This window comes from Pantherophis guttatus, chromosome 1 (assembly GCF_059756535.1).
Source record: "Pantherophis guttatus breed Tessera chromosome 1, ASM5975653v1, whole genome shotgun sequence".
Lineage (NCBI taxonomy): Eukaryota > Metazoa > Chordata > Lepidosauria > Squamata > Colubridae > Pantherophis > Pantherophis guttatus.
This window is the reverse complement of record NC_142063.1, coordinates 100919540-100940235: the sequence shown is the minus strand read 5'-3', so window position 1 is coordinate 100940235 and position 20696 is coordinate 100919540. Positions and strand designations below refer to the sequence as shown.

Below are 20696 nucleotides of genomic sequence, written 5' to 3'. Positions count from 1 at the left end.
GTAACTTTATCTGTGACAAGCAATTCCTTACCTGAGAAGAGAAAATCAAGAAGCAAACTTTCATTATGACCGGTGTGTGCTCAAATGGTGGCTGGGCAACCATTGTCCTGTTGACTAGTGGATTTGACTTGATGGTCCAAGTGGCTGCTTCCAAACTGATTGTTTGAAAATGCAGAGTTGGTAATCAGTTGGTAATCAGAGATCAATTTAATAGTTGCGTTAGGCCCAAGGGATCCTCACCATCGGACTAAATGCTTATCATTAAATTATGACTGCCTATGACCTTAGCAATACTGTCTAGAATGGTTTCCAGATAATCTCCAAATAGTGGTATCTCTGGAATTTGAACTGAAGTAAGATATGCATTTAAGAAATTAAACTTACTACAATGAAAATCAAGATCCAGTGATACAGCATTTTCCTACAGCAGAAAACATTCCTGTGTCTTTTGAAAACCACTGAGACAAAAGTATGGTCTTTGATGTGAATCTATTCTTTAAAGAAATCTATTCCCTAATCTTGAGATGTTAAAAGAATAGTACATTTGTCCTACATAATCCATTATTAGACTGTTTAATTCAATGACATTGGCAGTGGCGCAGATGCTATCATATGAAGTAAATCTTCAGTCTTAAGAGTGACTTTGAAGGAAAGAAAGGGAAAGAATACTTCAGGAAAGTAGAAAAGGTTTTCTGTCCTTACACATGAAAAATCAAACAAGATGTAATTAAACACCAAATATAGCTATAATTAGCTGATCTATTTCTAATCCAGGATTCCTTTGGCCTCATTAAGCATAAAATAGAACATTTCATAAACAGCCTCTTTCCTTGCATTTGCTAAAGGACTATTTATATTGGCTTCAGACCTTCATTCTCAAAATGTTAGATTCTGATTGCTAATCTAACAGAAACTAACCGGAAGGCTGAAAAGTATTATCCTCCATAAAGATTAAGCTGTGTGGACCTCTAGGTGAACTATATAAAATGATTTGCATCGTGCATTGAAAGAAAGGGTTAATCTCAAACTGTTTGCATACTGACATGGATCATGCGTTGGTGCATAAATAAAAAGATGGAAACCACATTAAAGCAGTAGTTGGGTTACCACACAACTGGATATGCTTAAGACTGAATGCTTCATAACTCTAACTACTGGGGAGCTACAAACTCTATAAATAACCTTGCAATTGGTTAAGACCATATTAAAACCAGATGAACAGAGACATCCATGGGGGGTAGGGGGTGGGAGATGGGGAAGCATTGTCAATGAGTACTATAGTCTGTTAAAGTACTAGGAATAGATCTATAATTTAAGAGCAGTTCCTCGTGTGGCAGTAATTCTGAATCTATGCATTGCAAAGAAGGGTTTAAATAGGGATCAGACACAAAGGAGAACCATATGAAGTTTTTCTTCTTCGTTTCCAAAAGAGTAATATCTATTATCCCTTCTCAGCTCCCTGGCTTTTCTTCACATCCTCAGTTTAATTCTTGGCCAAGCAAAGTAGTCTTTAGCTTTAAAATGATATCACTTCTCTTTTATATACACCCAACACTCTACTGTTGTTAAATAATGGATTGGATATAGAATGACAAGAATGCTATTCATGGAAGTGGGAAAAATCCTCGCATTTTCTTTCATTTTTAAAACTCTTTTTGGAGGAAACCTTTAGAATAGGGTGAGAAGTTGCAAAAGAAATCTATAGATGCTGTACTCTAAATATTGGGGATTTTTTGCACAACGTGCCCATTCATGGTTAATTTAAGCAAAGTCTATTCAGTTAATTCAATTTTCTGTGTTCATGTTATATGCTACAATTTTCTGTGTTCATATCATATGTTAAATCATATACTAACCACACTGGCAGGGTCTATACAACCTGGTAGGCTAAACTGTGATGCACTTGTTTGTGATTCAGTGTATCATATGAATACAGCTATTGTTCTTGAACTTTTGCAAATACTGTGCCACCAAAGAAAGTGGAATTATGATCCACCAAAGACACCAGTTCTGACTGTTTTTGTATGTTTGGCTTTATTCATTAAGGTTCAGTGGCACACTATGATTTTCAATTTTCTACTGAAATCTTCCCACATTAGCATACAATTAAAACAAGTGGAATCAGTCTAAATACTATTGGATGGATAAACATAAGCAAAAAACTTTTTCCAAACTGACAACAGAATAGAATAAGAATAGAACAGAATAGAATAGAATAGAATAGAATAGAATAGAATAGAATAGAATAGAATAGAATAGAATAGAATAAGAGTAGAGTAGAGTAGAGTAGAGTAGAGTAGAGTAGAGTAGAGTAGAATAAGAGTAGAGTAGAATAGAATAGAATAGAGTAGAGTAGAATTAGAATACAAATAGAATACGAATAGAATAAGAATAGAATAGAATAAGAATAAGAGTAGAATAGAATAGAATAAGAGTAGAGTAGAGTAGAGTAGAGTAGAATAGAATAGAATAGAATAGAATAGAATAGAATAGAATAGAATAGAATAGAACAGAACAGAACAGAACAGAACAGAACAGAACAGAACAGTTGGAAGGGACCTTGGAGGTCTTCTAGTCCAGCCCCCTGCCCAGGCAGGAAACCCTACACCACTTCAGACAAATGGTTATCCAACATCTTCTTAAAAATTTCCAGTGTTGGAGCATTCACAACTTCTGCAGGCAAGTTGTTCCACTTATTAATTCTTCTAACTGTCAGAGTTGGTTGGTGTAGTGGTAAAGATACCAGACAGGAAATTGTGAGTTCTATAGCACGACGGGGCTATAGATGCAAACCGACCACTTTTTGTAGCTAAACTTATTTTGTCACCCACAAGATAAAAATTAAGTGTATGAATCTCTGGAAATGGATTAAACACACCAATGTTGTCCCTTACTCACTCTAAAACAAATGAACAAATGAAAAATACCACAGTGAAAAATAAAGCTGGCCATATTTCTTGCAGTTTCACTGGTGGTTAAACATAATAATAAAAAACACAAAATTTGGATGTTGACTGCAAAGTTATTTTTAAATGACAAAATTTGACCTTTCAGAATTTCAGTTTGTGTTGGCTGTGGTGGAATTTATTCCATTTTATAATGGTAAGGAAGATGATCATAGGCTATATATAATTTTGATTAATTTATTCATTCTGTTTATATCCTGGTTTCTTCTAATAGAACATGTATTGACCTTATTTGGCCAATTCAAGTCCCCTTTATAATACATGGCAATGAATATCAAGCTCTGAGGTAAACTGTGGCTTAAAGTATTATTATTAGATATATTAAGTATTACTGTAATTATATACAACTATTTAAGATTTTAAAAACAGAAGAATTTATGTTCATATTTTAGGTAGTAAAGAGTGAGATACAGGGAGAGTAAAGCAACCAATATAATTAAATTGTATAAAGGCTGTTAAGTACTGCCTTTTCTAGAAATTCCTCCCTCAGTATTTTTTTGAACCTGAGCTTTTTATGTTTGTTTGTTCTCTCTGGGCTTGAATAGAAGTACAAGCAAGAAACAAAACTTCAAATGTGTTTTTAAATGCATAATGTCGAATAATTTAGCTTTAATCTGTTGCGTGTGTATGTGTGCCCATGTGTATAAAGACAACATGCTGGAATTTTTGGCACATTGTGCAACTAGAATATTGTCCACAGAGTGCATAACATTCCCAAAGGCATTTACTTTGTGGCTTCTGTATATGACCCGCATTATTAAGGAGTCTCAAAACTGGTTGTTTAAATAAATGTTGGTAACTACTAGGCTAGAGTCTTGAAATAAAGGGGATTACATCATTGTTCAACTATGCCTTTTTCAGCAAAAATGTATTTGTTTGTAAAGATTAGGGGGAAGAAGAAAGGTCTTTCACACAATGATTCGCATGTATGCCATTTTCCACTTTAGCCTTTGCATATATGTCAGATGTGGAAAGGAAAAAAAAACATGTTGAAATAATTTGGCAATGGTTATAGTGTGATTAGTCATGGTAATCTAAAAGGGAGGGTTGCCTGGTGTATTATTACATTTCTTATATTGTTTTTCAAGAGATGGATGCAATCAGTCATCTTTCACAGGGTTTGAAACACGCATACACACAGTCTTTGCTTGCTGGCAAGTAAACTGTTATTTAAGTACACAATTACTGAAACAGTTTTGTTGAACTTGTCCAAGTGTTCTCACATACTTAAAGATGGCATAAATGTCATTTATGGTTGGCCATTTAGTACAACTATATGGCATGAATTCCTGCTCCCCTGATCTATCGGGGAGATAGATGTTTTATGATCTTTATGACTCCTTTTTGATAGCATAATCAGTAAAACTTTAATGAGACTATAAAATAATAAAAATGTCATTCATTTACCACGGAGCCTGGATGCAGCAGTTGTAAAGTTACATTTATAAACAGAATACTTTTTATGTCAAAAAGCATTGTTAGGTGGCAATGAATAAATAACACTTAAATTTAGAAGCAATTTTACTGCTGGCACTCGCATTATTATAGAATAACCAATAACTGTATAAAACATAGTATAGCATGTAAAATAGTAGTATATAAAATTTTATGACAATATACCGTGCACATCAAAAATTCAACTTTTACCTAAATACAGAGAAAAGCCATTATTGTGTGCTTACTGTTATCATTACTTTTCTTCCCCAAGATCACAATTTTATATTTGTTCTGAAGTTATTAGCAGTTTCCCTCCCCAGCTCCAGTGGATGAGCAAACACTTTCTTTTGCTTTTTGTTAGTTGCTTCCTTAGTTTCTAGTCTTCTTCTGCTCTAACTCAAAGGATAACATTGATCATTCCCAGCACAGAAGTATAGACAAAGTTATTAATGGAATGCAAAGTTAAAAAAAAATGTTTGAGGAGTTGAGTTATTTGGTGACTGAAAATCAGAGGGATAATAATCTCATAGTCCATCTGTCACAACTGAGGTTGCTCCATCATTGACTGTGATAACATGCGAATATGATGGATGGCACAGCTTTGTAGTCTGGAACATTTATCATTTATCAATGCTCACTAAGGGGGGCTTTATCATTTAAATATCTTTTTTTTTTACTATACAACACCTAGCCCATATATCATCATTTCAAAGCACTTAACCAAGAGTCCTAGAACACAGCAAAGCAAAATTTTTCCTCCCGTAAGTTTTATACTGCCTATATGCTTGTGCCTGATAATGCATAATAAGCGCCTAATCATGTCACTGAATGGAAAATAAAGATTCTGTTGTTAGCAAAACAAATTTGCTATCAGTCCACTTCAGCAATAACAATTCCTGCTTTTCAGACTCTAATAAAGGAGAGTGTTTGTAGCTCAGGGTTGAAATATGCTCTCTGAGCTTGATTGTTTTCTTGCAGACATTTCACTACTCAAACTAGGTGAAATCATCAGTGCTACTGGTGGAAGTGGACATTTTTTATTCATTTACTTGCTTTCTCAAGTGTTTGGTGCCCATATGTAGTACCAATAAAGGAGAATATCCGTTGCTCAGGATCGAAATGACGGGTCCTTGGTGCTCTTTGAGCATTTTGATTGTTTTCTTGCAGACATTCATTATCCAGACTAGGCAACATCATCAGTCTAGCAGTTTACTTAGTTTGTGTAATGAAATATCTACAAGAAAAGCCCCAGAGAGCCCCAAAGACCCAACACTTCAGTATCTGGTTTATAATTTGAAAGAGATTGTAAATTCTACAAACTTTAGTTCTCTTATTTTCCAAGTAATGTTCTAAGTTGAATTCAGTTCTGTGAGCCCTTTTGTCTGTAGAAGATTCATAGGATCAGTGGTGGGATTCAAATAATTTAACAACCGGTTCTCTGCCCTAATGATTTCTTCCAATAACTAGTTCACCAAACTGCTCAGAAAGTTAACAACCGGTTCTCCCGAAGTGGTGCAAACTGGCTGAATCCCCCCACTGCATAGGATGTATTTTCTTCACTCAGAGAATATGCTCAGAGCTTTGAGAAGTATGTTATATTATAATGAGCAAAAATAAGTCCATAGTATACACAGTAGAGTACATGGGCATGAAATATGACTTCTACAAAACACATGATGTTGGAAGCGATGTCATAGTCATCCATGTGTACCTTTATATTAACCAGGATATTTTACTTTACTTTTATATATTTATTTTTATGGGCTTACATACTTAGAAAGTAATATAGAATCTGTCAGGACAATACAATAACTACATTTTTGCTAAGATATATTTGATAGCTGGATGGATAGTTTGCTAGTTGTCTTCATTTAAAATAATTTGCTTAATTTAACTCAGTTTAAAATACTATTATTTACCTAAATTGTCTTGCTTCAGATATTCACATATATTTATACAGACCACTGCTATTGAAATCATTTTTCTTTTTTATTTCTTTTCTATAAAATAGGAAAGCTGTAAAATACTGTAGCTGCTATTGTTTTCAAGTAGAAAAATGAATGCTGGCATCTACGAAAATAAAAATACAGAGGGAATTATTGTAGTACTCAATTTCCCATTCAGAAATGGCACGTTGATGACTATTAAATAATTGTAAATACACTTTGATTCTTTTAGTTATTATCATGCAAGTTTCTCTTCCTTACAGTTCTGTGCTTTATCGTGTAATTTTTCCTTTGCTTTCTGAATGTCAAAATATTGATATTCTTTCAGAAACTTTCTTTTTTTTAACACAGAATGTTTTCTGGAGAGAATCAAAGAGAATGAATGACTAGAAAGATATTTCAAATATGCATACTATGATACAGAGAAGGTTCTGTTGATTTCTTTTTTTAAAGTAGAAAGCATTTTTCTTTTTCTTCATTTTAATCAAACTGAAGTTCTTTTACCAGGAAAAACTCAGATACCCTGTTAGGATATTTTATGGAAAGATTCCTGTCTTAGTAGGGCAGGTTTAAGACTCTTGGATGTTAAGTGGGAGAATAGATAAATAAAGGGGATGGCAAATGGTACTGCGGGTGCATAGGGGATCCAAACTCTCTGAGGAATAAGCAACAAAAGTAAGTTGGGACAACTGATCAATCAGCATTTGCAGGGTTGTGTGTCAGTTGCTCTGGGCTTTCTGATTTGAGAACCTCCTGCTCCCAGATTGTCAAAGACTCATCCATGCCAGGCTAATAAAACCACCTGGTCAGTCAAACTAGAAGTAAAGCAAATGCAATTCATCCTGGACAATGCTAGCATTTATTGAGTGGCAAGGTGTTTAGTATTGTATTGCCCTGTTCTAAAAATAAAATAAAATAGAGTTTTACAGTGAGGAATTCCTAGCTGAATTCTTGCAGCAATATAGATATAGGCAGAGAAAGAGAAAATAAGGTTGTTTGTAATATATTGGGAATTTATCATCCATTCCCCTTTCTTTTTTTTTCTTTTTGAAACAGATAAGGGATAATTATCTTCCTTTCTTCATGGAAGATATAAAAAAGGCTTCAGTGGTCCTGAAAGGATGCAGTGTTCCCCCGAAAAATAGAAAGACTCTCTGGAGAACTGGTGGAGAGAGAATAGAGGTAGTACTTTTAAGGGACTGTTTGTCAGCCATTGGATTTTAATCATTGCTTTGCTGGTCAATAATCTGATTTGTACTTTGAAATGGAATATGCATATAACAATGCAGGGTTTCTGCTTTGGCTGAGGAGAGCAGAAGCCATGGGATGCTGCATATGTGAGCCACACATTTTGGCAGGCTTGGTGAGACTGATTAGATATGAGTGCTGAAAAAGAGAGATGGGGCAGCCAGCATCTGCTTTCCTTGGAACAAACACATATCAGTGGTGAAATCCAAATTTTTTTACTACCGGTTCTGTGAGCCTGGCTTGGTAGGCGTGGTGTGGCTTGGTGGGCGTGGTTTGGTGGATGTGGCAGGAGAAGGATACTGCAAAACCTCCATTCCCACCCCACTCCAGAGGAAGGATACTGCAAAATCTCCATTCCCATCCCACTCCAGGGGGAAGGATATTACAAAATCTCCATTCCCACCCCACTCTGGGGCCAGCCAGAGGTGGTATTTGCCAGTTCTCCGAACTGCTCAAAATTTCTGCTACCGATTCTCCAGAACCTGCTGGATTTCACCCCTGGCACAGATTCAGGTAACCCTTCTCAGGATGAGCTGTGAGGAACTCTGCATGATGCCTCATGCCCTTGTTCTACCATTGAGGCTGCATATTTACAGATTAGGTGCTGTTGTGGCCAGTGTAGGACAGCAGAAGGATGGTTCATGAAGTTCATCTTAAGGCATAGATACAGCATATTGTTAGATGCTGGAAGGCCAGGCATTGTGTTCATTATAATTATACTGGTTTCCACTAAATGTTAATATTAAACTAGAAGTAAAGGTAGTTCTAGGTTACCTGAAGGACAACCTTGTTCATACCACCTTCTCTACTCTTAAAATTAGCATGATGGCCCAAATTTGTATTCACATATGAGACCAATTAAGAAGTTGTTCTTTGCTTGTAGTATCTAGTTGCTGTGACTTTGATGTGAACAAAACCCTTCTTATATCTAATTGTTTTTTTTCTTTGGGGGAGGGGAGAGAGAGAGAGAGAGAGAGAGAGAGAAAGAATGAACAAGTACACCAGTTTGGTGTAGTGGTTAAGGTGCTAGGCTAGAAACCAGAAGATTGTGGGTTCTAGTCTTACCTTATACACGAGGGCCGACTGAGGACCTTGGGCCAGTCACTACCCCTCAACCCAACAAACCACACAGGGTTGTTGTTGTTGTGGGAAAAGTAGAAAGCAAGAGGATTGGGTATGTTTGCCGCCTTGTGTGTGTGTGTGTGTGTGTGTGTGTGTGTGTGTGTATGATGATGAAGAAAATACTTGTTTACTAATCCACCAATGCTCTACAAATTGATTACAGAGCACTTATTAATAAACAGAATCACTATTAAGAGAGTTGAGCAAATAACTCTAGTGTTCTGGAAGCTAAGTGTGTTCTTGATTTTTTAACAGCAACATCAAGCTGCTTAGGTCTTTTTCGGTGTATGAAAACATAACTGTTTTCCTTCCAATATCTAATATGTCCAATGCAATATTAGCTCACCAAACAATAGAGAGAAGAGCAATCAGCACTGTTTTGCTGTGTAATATGTGAGATTTAACAAATACATCCTGTGAACAAAACCAAAAACTGATATTTCATGTCTGTGATGATGTGACATTCAAACATAATGCCATGTTCTGGTTTGAGAAGTATCCCAAAGGCATAAGAAAACCCTACTGTGTTTTTGCATGAAAGTAATATATAATAGTCAGTTACAAAAAGTGAGAAAATATAATGTTGCCATATGAGTGTTGAGTTTTTGCCCTTTGGTATGAGGAAACCCTGATTGACATCAACCTATATATTGATTATTGTTTTTAGTGATGCGGTTTTACCATATATGTTTTCAGCACTCAAATTTTATATTTTTCAGGGAAGAAACACTGTCATCTCTTTTTCTTCATAGCCTTTAAAAAAAATCCCATGGAGGTTTAGCTCAAATTCCTAGGCAAAATAATAGTACTATTTCTGTCATCTAGTATTCCTTTTTTGAAATACTTGTCTTTGAAATCCTCTTGCATAAAATTCATGCTTGCATTTCTCAAGGGTGCCTCTGCAAATTCAGAGCTCTAGGACTAGGATGTTGATTGTGCTACTGGTTATTTTTTTCCACTGAATTAGTAGCAAGTTTTAATAGAAAGTCCTCTCCAAGTCCTGAACTTTAGCATTTCTGAAATGCAAGTCATTTAGGAAAGGTTAATTATTCACTGTTGCTTGGTGGTGATTTCTGAAATTTCAGTTTTAATCCTGTCTAAATCACAGTAATACTTCCCTACCCTACACTTATTTGAACTGAATCGATAAGTGGAAGCTGCACTTATAATTTGGCAAGATGCATGCGTAATCAGAGGTCAAGAAAGCACTGGAAATTAAGCATATGTGAACACTTTTATTTTTATAAACTGAATGTTATCCTTTTTCTTTGGCAGGAAAGAACACGCTTTGAGAATTTAGGCCCACAACTATCAGGGAAACCCAGTGAAGATGGAAAGCTAGGTCCAGGAGTCATTGATCTTACAAGGCCAGAAGATGCAGAAGGTGAGTTATTGAAACCAATGGATTGAACTGATGAGCACTGTTTTCTTTCATCACTTTAAGGATGAATATCTTAAATAATACTGCAGCTAATCCTGTCTGTCTACATTTGAAGCATAGATTCCTGTCTTGTGTGCAAGCATAAAGTCTGATTTTAAAATGGTATCACACAATATGCACTTTCTGGTTTATTACTAGGAGGCTACTGCAACTGTTCTTACCAAGATATCCTAAGTTCAATTCATATGTTACCTGTGCTGATCCATATCGAATTAAAATTGCTATTGAGTAGAGTGATTTAATCAGATTTTATATGCAAGTAACGTCCATGTCTATGAGTTCCTTTTTTTCTTATTGCGCTCTAGATATAGTGGATGAACATGTACCATGAGAAAGTAATTTTGTTTAAGATATGGGGAATATAGTCACCCGTCACCTCCAGATGTGTTGGGAGATTGTCTTCATCTGCTGTTCTAAATGTGAATAAATGTAAAGAAATAATAATATTGAACTGAATTATATAGCCAGAGACCACAAAATATCACTTCGCTGTGGAAGTCAACATTTCATAGAATTCCAAGGTTGGAAGGGCCGTTTTGGATAACTGAATCCAACTCCCTACTTTGAGCAGAAGTCCAGATTGAAGCATCCCAGATAAACCCCAATTTTCACTTCAGTACATTCGGTAAAAGGAACCAATCACTTTTCTGTGTAATTGGTTCAACTGCTACAATGCTCTTACTTTAGGATTCATTACTAAGTATTAGTGAGGTCATCTGAATGGATATTACTGCACTTTTTAAACATACATTTTAATTACAGTAATGAAGAAGAGAAAACTACGAGGTAAATTATTCAATCCATTAATTGACTGCAAAATTAATTACAATGAAGTTTTAATCTTCAGATGAAATATAAGAATGTTGATAACTAATTGATTAGATGTACATAACTTTTTTTGTGAAAATGTTTCTTTCACTGGTTTATAGCTTCAGTTTTGTTTATATCAGTGGAAACCTTCCCATTGATTTCAGTAATTAAAGACTCTGCACCATAGTGTATATTTAAATTAGTTATTTGATTGATCAGTTAAAGACATTGGCATTAATCAACTAAAAGCCTTTAATTGGTTGACAGTTCTATTGGAAATACTGTTTATAAATGACCATGTTAATCATATTTTAGGATAAATTTCTATGTCAATAGAAGTACTTAATTTTGATTTCTTAAACTCTTACTGTTTTTGAAGTTTATAGAATAATAAAATAAGAAAATAATGATACAGAGAACAATACAGAAATACTCTCACCTCACCCTTTTATTTTGTTTTGACATGGCAAAATATTATTGAGGAGGAAAAAGATTTAAACTTATCAGTACTTACAGATAAAGTAAAACATAAACTGGGGTTTCTCTTAATTTATTATTTTCTCTTCTCTCATCCTTCACTTATAACATATGTAAAGGTAGGAAGATTAAGCTCTGGCCATTACTATTGAGCGTATGGACATTCCATTTCATTGTAGAACATTCTTTATAGTGTATCTTCTTCAAATGCAGCAGAAAAAGCTATATCTAAATACAGTTCAATTGCTATGCGTCAGCTTCTCTGTAGAGACAGGTAGAAACCATATTGTTATTCATTTTGGCTAGTCTTGGAACAGTCCAACACAACATCCTTTATCATGAAATTTAAATAGTTTCAATTCACCACAGTTTAAGAAAGAATCCCTTTGCTTTTGAAGGTTGGGTAACATTTGCACCATATTGCTTTTTTTCTGAATTCATAAATAGTTCTGGATAAAAGGTTATTTGAAAAAAATACAAATAATTTCTTTGTAAAAAACATACTGAGCTTTGAGAAGACAGCCAGTTTGATCTAGTGGTTAAGGCACCAGGCTAGAAAGCAAGAGAATCTGAGTTCAAGTCCCATCTTAGAGCCATCTCACCCAAAGCCATTTGGGTGACCTTGAGCCAATCACTCTGTCTCAGGCCAACTAATCTCACAGAGTTATTGTGGGGAAAATAAGAGGAAAGTGTGTTGGTTATGTTCACCACTTTGAGTTATATGTAAAAATAATAAAAGTGGTATACAAATAAAAAATAAACCCCCAAACTTTGAGACATTGTTGGTAGCTGTCTAGGAAAGACAAATAGCTATTAAAGTGCATATAAAACATAAAATTATCAGAAAGATCGTATCACTCCATTTTTTGTTTAATGCTATTATGTAGCTATCTTGGAAGACATCTTATGCACAGACATAGTTTATTCAAAATATTACTAATTGTGCTAGCAAGTACATTGTGTAATATATGAAGGTTTTGTTAGGTACTTACTAGAGTATTATTTTGGGTAACATTTTGGAAGCACCCAGAGGATGAAGAATTCTACTCAGTCCAATGAATTCTGCTACCTACATGGCTACCATTGCATTGGATGCATAAAGGTATTTTTATTGTCTCCAGTTGGATTCACCTCTGGGTCAGAATTGAGATATCATTTGCCCTTATAATGCCATGGGACATTTGAGGGTCTGACATGGGAGAGGAGAATTTAGGCTCTACGCTATCAAGGCTTCATTATTATCGATCTCTGATACGCTCACTGATATGACTGTCCACATTAAGAAAACTTCTGTCAGAGCTGTTTGGGGTCTAATTTGATCCTTTGGAACTGGGCTTCTCTATCTTTTCTTTTACAGTGATACGTATATCTGAAACACTGTATGCTAAAATGCAATTATAAGACAGTTGAATGAGTTTCACAAAAACATACAGAAGATTTAAATGATCCCCATTAATGCCAATATGTATTACATGCTCCTTTATATATGGCTTGCTCTATTTTATATTACATGTCTCTTGCTAACAAACTCTCAAATTTGGAAAGAAGACCAAAGTAGTTGCATAAGGATTTTGATCAACAACTTTTATTTTCCAACAAGAATATATTTATTTATTTATTTATTAAATTTTTACCATACTGTCAGGTGATTCTGCACAGTTTACAACATCATAAAAGCAAAAGGAGCAAGAATAAAATGGGGTGAAGGTGGGCTCTTCTTCCTAATACATTAATTATTTCTAACATGAAATGTTCCCATCAAAGTGTCAGGCCAATCAGCAGAGCCAGGTTTTGGTAAGTCAGAAAAGTGGATGTACATCTCTGTGTTCCAGAGGGCAGGAGCCATGGCAGAAAAGGTCCTTCCCCTGGACCACAACAGCCAGAATATCTTGACCGATGGAGTATAAAGCATTCCTTTCTACTGGAATGAGAGGGGTGGAACAATCCCATTGGAATGAAATGGTTCCTCAGGTAGCTTGGTCCCATGTCACACAGAACTTTGTTACATGAGCCATCCTAGGAGACCCTAGAACAATTTGCATGGCTACATTCTGCACTAGCTTCTGAATACTCTTCAAGGGTAGCCCCATATAGAACACATCACAGTAGTCCAATTGTGAGATGATAAGGGCATGTATGACTGAGTGCAGATAAACATTGATTAGTTTTCTTTTTGGAATCTGTTAAAAAGCAAAGTATCTCCGGAATCAAACTTAGTTTTTAATGGACATAGACATTCCATGTAGTTTTCTCAACACTATAGATGTTTTTAAGCTTCCTGGACAAGTATATATGTTCTCTCATCCAAATGCTTAACTAGATAAGATTTTGATTAACTTTTCAAGAACTGCCCAAATTGACTATGTGCTATTTACCTACTATAGCCACTTTTAAGACAAACTATATATATATATATATAGCCAAATTCTTGGATGGAGCCCCAGAAACATATCCAGTTGTCTATAGCAATGCATGCAATTGTTTCCACAACAGCTGGAACCTTGATTCTAAAGTCTTGTAATTCATATGCAAGTTTTGCATGTATACAAAGGCTCCCTGCTGTAGATGTTGTGCTCTTAGCCTAGAGATCATCTCTTCAGGTAGGTCATCAGTGCCTCACTGCTTCTCCAGTGTTGAAGTGAACAAGTGAAGGTAATACCTAAACAGAGATCTGAAACCCTTGCTTCTGATTTTTCTATACAACCTTCTATTGGCTTTTTAAGGGGGAAAGCCAAATATTTTTTCCTTGCTGGCTTCTCATTTGTACCATTTGTCCCACACTGTAATCTAATAACAATTATGGGGAGTGTGTGTTGACTTTTATTGTATAGATGCTGAGACCAAGTTTTTTTGTTTTTTTGTTTTTAAAAAGAAGGTACTTCCAATTTCATATATGTACTAGGAGATAAATCTATATTCTTTTCATGAATTTTATTTTTGTGGCAATAAAATGCTTTTATTGGCAGGACAGCTAAACCAATTTAGAAGCTCTTTTCCAGTTGCCATGCACTCTTCACTATTCCCATCAGACTCTGCTGACGTACTCAGAGCATTATTTAGTTTTTTCAGGTCTGTTGCCCAGTAGGAAGAAAAAAAATACTTTATTTTCCATTTGAAAATATTAGTTACTTAAAGTCCCCTATATATCAAAACTTTACAATGGGAAATGAAAAAGAAATGGCACATGGTCAGATGGCCAGAAAGCTGGTATCGTTTAACATTAGTTCATTGTGAGGAATGGGGAAAAGAAGCAGTTCAAGTTAGTTCCATTTCCTGCTCAGTTTATGAGTAAACTTGAATTTGCAGGCAGAACAATGAAAAGTGTCATACTCAAGTAACAAAAGGCACAGCTGCGGTCAGAATGTTGAACAGCCTTCAACTTGTAAAAGAAAAACAAAAGAATTTCCCTTTGAAAAGCAAAAAAGGTTTCTGAAAATCTATCAGGAAAAAAAAAAGGAAAAGAGGGGAAAAAAAGTGTGTGAAACAATCTCCGAGTTCTATGCAAACCGATCAATTGTGGCAGCCCACCAGAAAAAGCCAAAATTGTGAGGTAAATTGTTTAACAGCCTCCTCTGATGAGTTGTAAGCAGCAGAAAGTACATGGATGACAAAGCACACACACAGCCTACTTCTGTGACAGTGTTTCATAAAATACAGAGGAAAGAATGTCTCTTGTAGCCAGTATCTGTCACAGATAAATATTTAGGAGAGTTGCTATGACAGTTAGGAGAGTGAACAAGAGAGCAAGGGAGGAAAGGTATCATGAGACAGAAAAAGACAAAGACATTTTTCTAGAAAGAATGCTGACAAACCAGCCCATGGTGACTTGGTCTTTTGTTCTCCATACACTCCTCTCCTGTCCTATCATAAAGGATTTACAATGTCAGTTCAACTACCAACATTATTTTGAAGTATTTTATATAAAAGAATACAGGGGTCTTTTACTGAAGGACATACCCAGAAACTATTTCCTTTCGAGCTATACAGCATTTCAAATGAGTGACAATTTGGGGGAAAGCAACAATTGCCTCCTTAGGACATTGAGGATATTGGCACTGGACATTTCAAAATTTTGGCTTTGCTTCTTCTTTTTTTGACAACAAAATTGATTCTTGAGCCAAGTTGTAATGCCAAAAGAAACAATACAAGACACAGCTGTATATGGAGAGACAGACTCTAAAGTCTGAGCTTTTCTGAAATAAACATTGTATTTTGGGGGAGGGTGGGTACGAAACAGGTGTACTGGAATATACTTGGATATATTTTGTTATGTGTGTATACAGTATATCACAGAAGTGAGAACACCCCCTCACATTTTGTAAATATTTAAGTATATCTTTTCATGTGACAACACTGAAGAAATGACACTTGGCTACAATGTAAAGTAGTGAGTATACAGCTTGTATAACAGTGTAAATGTGCTGTCCCCTCAAAATAATGCAACACACCCGAAATTGCTATTGCTAAGCAATACAGTGGTTAAATGAGTTTTGCCCCATTTTTCTCACCACAGTTATTAAGTGAATCACTACAGTTGTTAAATTAGTAACATGGTTAAGTGAATCTGACTTTGCTTGTCAGAAAGTTGCAAAAGGTGGTGACATGATCCAGGGATACCGCAACAGTCATAAATCCATGCCAGTTGCCAAGCGTCCAAATTTTGATCATGTGATCGCTAGGATGCTGCAATAATTGTTAACTTTGAAAAATGGCCTTAAGTCATTTTTTCAGTGCCTTTGTTCCTTGAACTGTCACTAAACAAATGGCTGTAAATTGAAGACTATATCTATATATCTTGCTTGTAAGAGAAGTTTTCCAAATTTCTATTTTTTTCAACTGCACTGTAAAACAGAATGCAATTGATTAGAATGTGGGAGAGTTTTCCTTCAACAATTGTCATTATAAATTTATATCTTTTCACTCCATGATTTGATTAAAAGCACAAGGGGATCATTAGTGTCATTTCCTCCTCTTGCTGTGCATACCATAGAGACAGTAACTGTAATGGGAACCCCATTGTATGCATATAAAGTTTTCCCAAGATTAGAAATAATGATTTCCTATAACCAACAGACAGAGGCACTTGAGAATCATCAAAAAACCAAGTTTGGAAAGTAATTCAGGTAGGATGATACAAATCTCTACAGGAATATCATTCCACAAGGCAAGTGCAATTACCAAGAAATACAGGTAGTCCTCCACTTACAACAGTTCATTTAGTGACCATTCAAAGTTACAACAGCACTGAAAAATGTGACTTACAACTGTTTTTCACAGTTACGACCTTTGCAGCAATCCACACAATCACGTGATTAAAATTCAGATGCTTGGCAATTGACTCATATGTATGAGTGGTCATGTGATCATCTTTTGCGACCTTCTGATAAGCAGAGTCAATGGGGAAACCAGATTCACTTAACAGCCAGGTTACTAATTTATCAACTGCAGTGATCCACTTAAACAACTGCGGCAAGAAGGATTGTAAAATGGGGCAAAATTCACTTAAGAAATATCTCACTTAACAACATAAATTTTGAGCTCAATTGTGGTTGTAAGTTGAGGACTACCTGTGCACTTCTCAAATTCCACATACTGTATGACATTGGTTGATGAGACCCAAAGTATACCCACTCTTCCTAACCTCACTGGACAGACACAAATATACAAAGACAAGCCATTGCTTAAGTATACAGCCATTCATTATGCAATGAAGAGCTTCACAGTAAATAATCAGCACTATGAATTGTGCTGATTATTTGTGGCCACTGTAATTCATTAAACAGTGAGGGCACTTGAGCATACTTAGCACAGCCATCATTGCCCATGTCACTGCATTCAGGACCAGTTGTTGTTTTTTTTGGGAAGGGAGACATTTCAAAATCATTTCTGTGTAGAACATTACACAAATCCAATCAGGTGACCATAGGTCTGGTGGAATGTAGTCTGGATTCCCAGATGGGCAGGGCTTCATGTCAGAAGGCAAAGAGGCAGCGAAGCATAAAAAGTTTGGTTGGAGGAAGTAAGTTAAGAAAGATTCTCCCTAACTATTTTCAGAGTATCTCTATAGTGATGTAAATAGCTGCTTTAAGTTTGATGCAAGTAGTTTGCTTGAGTTTCTGTCTATAGCTGAGGATCAATAAAGGAAGCTGCTCAGAAGTAACTCCACATTTCTTTCTTGCTTCTTGAAGCCTGACAATAAGTGACTGTCTGAAGAGTTTCTTAGTACTAGAATGGGTAGAACTCATGCACCAAATAAATTCATGCAAAGGCCCTCCCAGCCAGAACTTCCATAAAACTTCCATGTGTTGGGCCAAGACTTTGTCAGCATCAATTTGTCGCCCTGGGGTCAAGATGTATAATTGGATATCATCAGCGTATTGATGATACCTGACCCGAAATTTGTGGATGACCTAACCTAGCAGTTTCATGTAGATGTTAATCAACAACAGAGAGAGTGTTGATCCCTGTGGCACCCCACAAGCTGGAACTTATGATAAATATTTATATTGCCTTTTTTTTAAGTTCGGGAGAAAATTACTTTCTTTCCAAGTAAGTTACGAAGATTTTTTTGTTCTTTTCCCCAAAGCCAAAAACATGATAATTCTGTGGGGACGATCTTCACCTCGGTGTGAATGAACCCATTCTCATGAACAAGATGAGAAGAGGAAAGAGCTATATTTGACAGTGTAAAACAAATGAAATGCTCGAAAAGGAACTGTAGGATCAGTGGGAAATACATGCCGAAATCTAAAGGGCTAAAATTTCCTTCATTTTGCAAAGCCACGAGCCACATGCATCAACTCACCGCAAAGTCATTAGGTCTTTTAAAGCTCAGATGAAAAACATTAACAAATACCACAAAAGGCTTTAGTCTGGCCCCTTTGTTCATTCACATATGGCAGTTTATAACTCCTGCGCCACTTGGGCTGGGTGTTTGTTTAAGCTGCCTCCATCAGAGCAGCCCTGAAAGAACAAAAGACATCTTGAGCGATCCTAAGCAGGAAATGGTCTAATCTAAACATGGCTTGTGACACTATAAGTAGAATAGAAAAGGGAGGGATTGATTAGTCATTAATGCACAATTGACTCCATATGGATGCTGCAATAATAAGCTCTTTTTCAGAGCAGTAGCTGCGTTTATTGAATTAGAGGTTTATGTTTCCTCAGAGCTGACCTAAGGGAATTCCCTTTGATTCTTCTTGCTGATGTTTCAGGAGAATGGAGTGTGGCATAGAAAAGAGACCTGTCTTCTGCAGCCATGCCGGTTCAGAATATCACAATTCAGGGCTGCTTTTCAGAAAGAAAGGAAAAATACAATTATATGTGTCTCTTAACTAATCTTTGCCTTGAATGTAGATTCCCTATCTGTGAAAAAGGAACATGTTTCTCTTTCAAACCAATGTTAGTTTGTTATGAATGCTGCTGCTGTTATATTTATTATGATAGTCTTATTTATTCCAGTAGGTCACTGCCTCACGAATATTCCATAGTCTAGAAATTTTAAATAAATGAATATGGTTTGCTTAAATACTGGTAAAGATTTAAAACATCAGTCATATATTTGTGGCTCTTTATCCAGGAACATTTGCTATTGGAATCCCCAGTAAATGTTACTTTATTTAAAAGAATAGGATAAACCTGTCTACTACCAAATCTGATAATGTTTTCCATCTTGGTACAGTTTAGCTGTATGGGATATGTAGCTCCCAGAATTCACTATGACTATGGACGTAGAAATGTAATGCATTTGAATTGCAAATATATTATCACATGAGCTTTTGTTATCATATATGTGAACGATAGCTCTGAAAGAGATATATACCTGAGTATGTATGCACACACATACATGTCACAAACTCTTCATTTTTTGAATGTTTAGGTAACTTTTACCTCCTTAAATTGAAACCTATAAATATAGCATCATGATTCCCATGATACCATATTTAAAGGCTCAGCTAAAAGGAGTAAAGAAATCTAAAACGATGCTGAGCCACAGCTAGTACCATTATATTCTTTTGAACCAAATCTTAATCCTTTTCTAGTAGTTTCTGAACTTCAGAAAGCTATGCTTTTGTGACTGAATTACAAATAGTAGACTGCCATATAGTCTGTTTGTCATAAAAGGCAAACATGTAGTTTTTAAAATTTTGTCTTCAACAAATGCATTTTCAGCATACTGTTTCAAATTTAAGTTTTAGAGACCAGCTATCAGTCTCCAAGTAGCTGGGATGCCATAAAATCTGTTGTTTGCTACTAGAAAACACACACACACACACACACACACACACACACACACACACACACACACACACAGTATTTTTGATCCTGAACTAAACTTTTCCTTTCTCGAACACTGATGTTTCTTCTGATAATTGTTCCCCATTTCTATCTCACTGTTACATTACATCCTTTTCTAATGTAGTTTTTGCACACTTTCCCCAACTAAACCCATTTTGACTTTTTCTTGATATTATATACATACATTTTGTGTTGCAAACCATATTACAAAAATCTGAGGAGTATTTCAGTGTATAAGTAGATTCTCCTTCATACATTAATCTCAGCTAGTGTAAACTTAGGCAGACTTCAGACTGGGTTAACATATATCCATTCCTAGTTACTGGAAGTTGCAAAGTTGTTGAAATTCCATAAGCGTATTTAAAGATTTTTTTAAAAAACTTTTTGGCTGAAATTTAATGCTGTAGCAATTATTTATAATTTTACAAATAATTTTTTTCTTAGGGGTTATAGATTTAAGTTTGCAAGGAGCAAATATTGATGCTTTTAACTTTTTAACTAAATCAATGTAGCCTTAGTGAATTAACAATGCATCTATGATATAGTAAATATTATAAAAAGAAGCACTCTGTCATTTATAATATGCTGAACATCTTTCTATAGTGGTAAGATGTTTAAGAGTATGGGATATTACATGATGGTTAATTATTTGCAGAAGCTCATTTAACGCACATTCTTCTGTAGCAGCCCTTAGGCCGGAGCACAAATATTCACTCAGAAATCAAGTAGAGAAGTTCAAGGTTTTACTAGCTTTATTTCCAAATCTTTCAAGTGTAGGCTTGCTCAAGACAGACAGAGATAGAAGTTGCATGATTTTCTTGGTCTGTTTGTGATTTATAAGTCTGATTAAGAATTGTTTGTTAATAAATGAAATAAAATAAATGCCAAGGGAAAATGTATCTTGGGATATAATCTCCAAATAATTTACAGTTTATATTTCAGCAAATATTT

At 35.5% G+C, this 20696-nt stretch overlaps 1 protein-coding gene across 27 annotated transcripts in view; it reads left to right on the top strand.

Moving 5' to 3' along the window:
* The window catches only part of SOX6 (SRY-box transcription factor 6), a 492935-nt gene that overhangs the window by 460910 nt on the left and 11329 nt on the right, over window positions 1-20696 (top strand). For 17 of the 27 annotated variants that reach the window (XM_087879414.1, XM_087879426.1, XM_060687705.2 and 14 more), the window contains 2 exons: window positions 7406-7531; window positions 9995-10103. In XM_087879414.1, coding sequence (XP_087735540.1) covers window positions 7406-7531; window positions 9995-10103 — 235 coding nt within the window. The remainder of the gene's footprint in view (window positions 1-7405; window positions 7532-9994; window positions 10104-20696) is intronic. The other 10 variants (XM_087879472.1, XM_087879455.1, XM_087879469.1 and 7 more) reach the window with 1 other exon arrangement.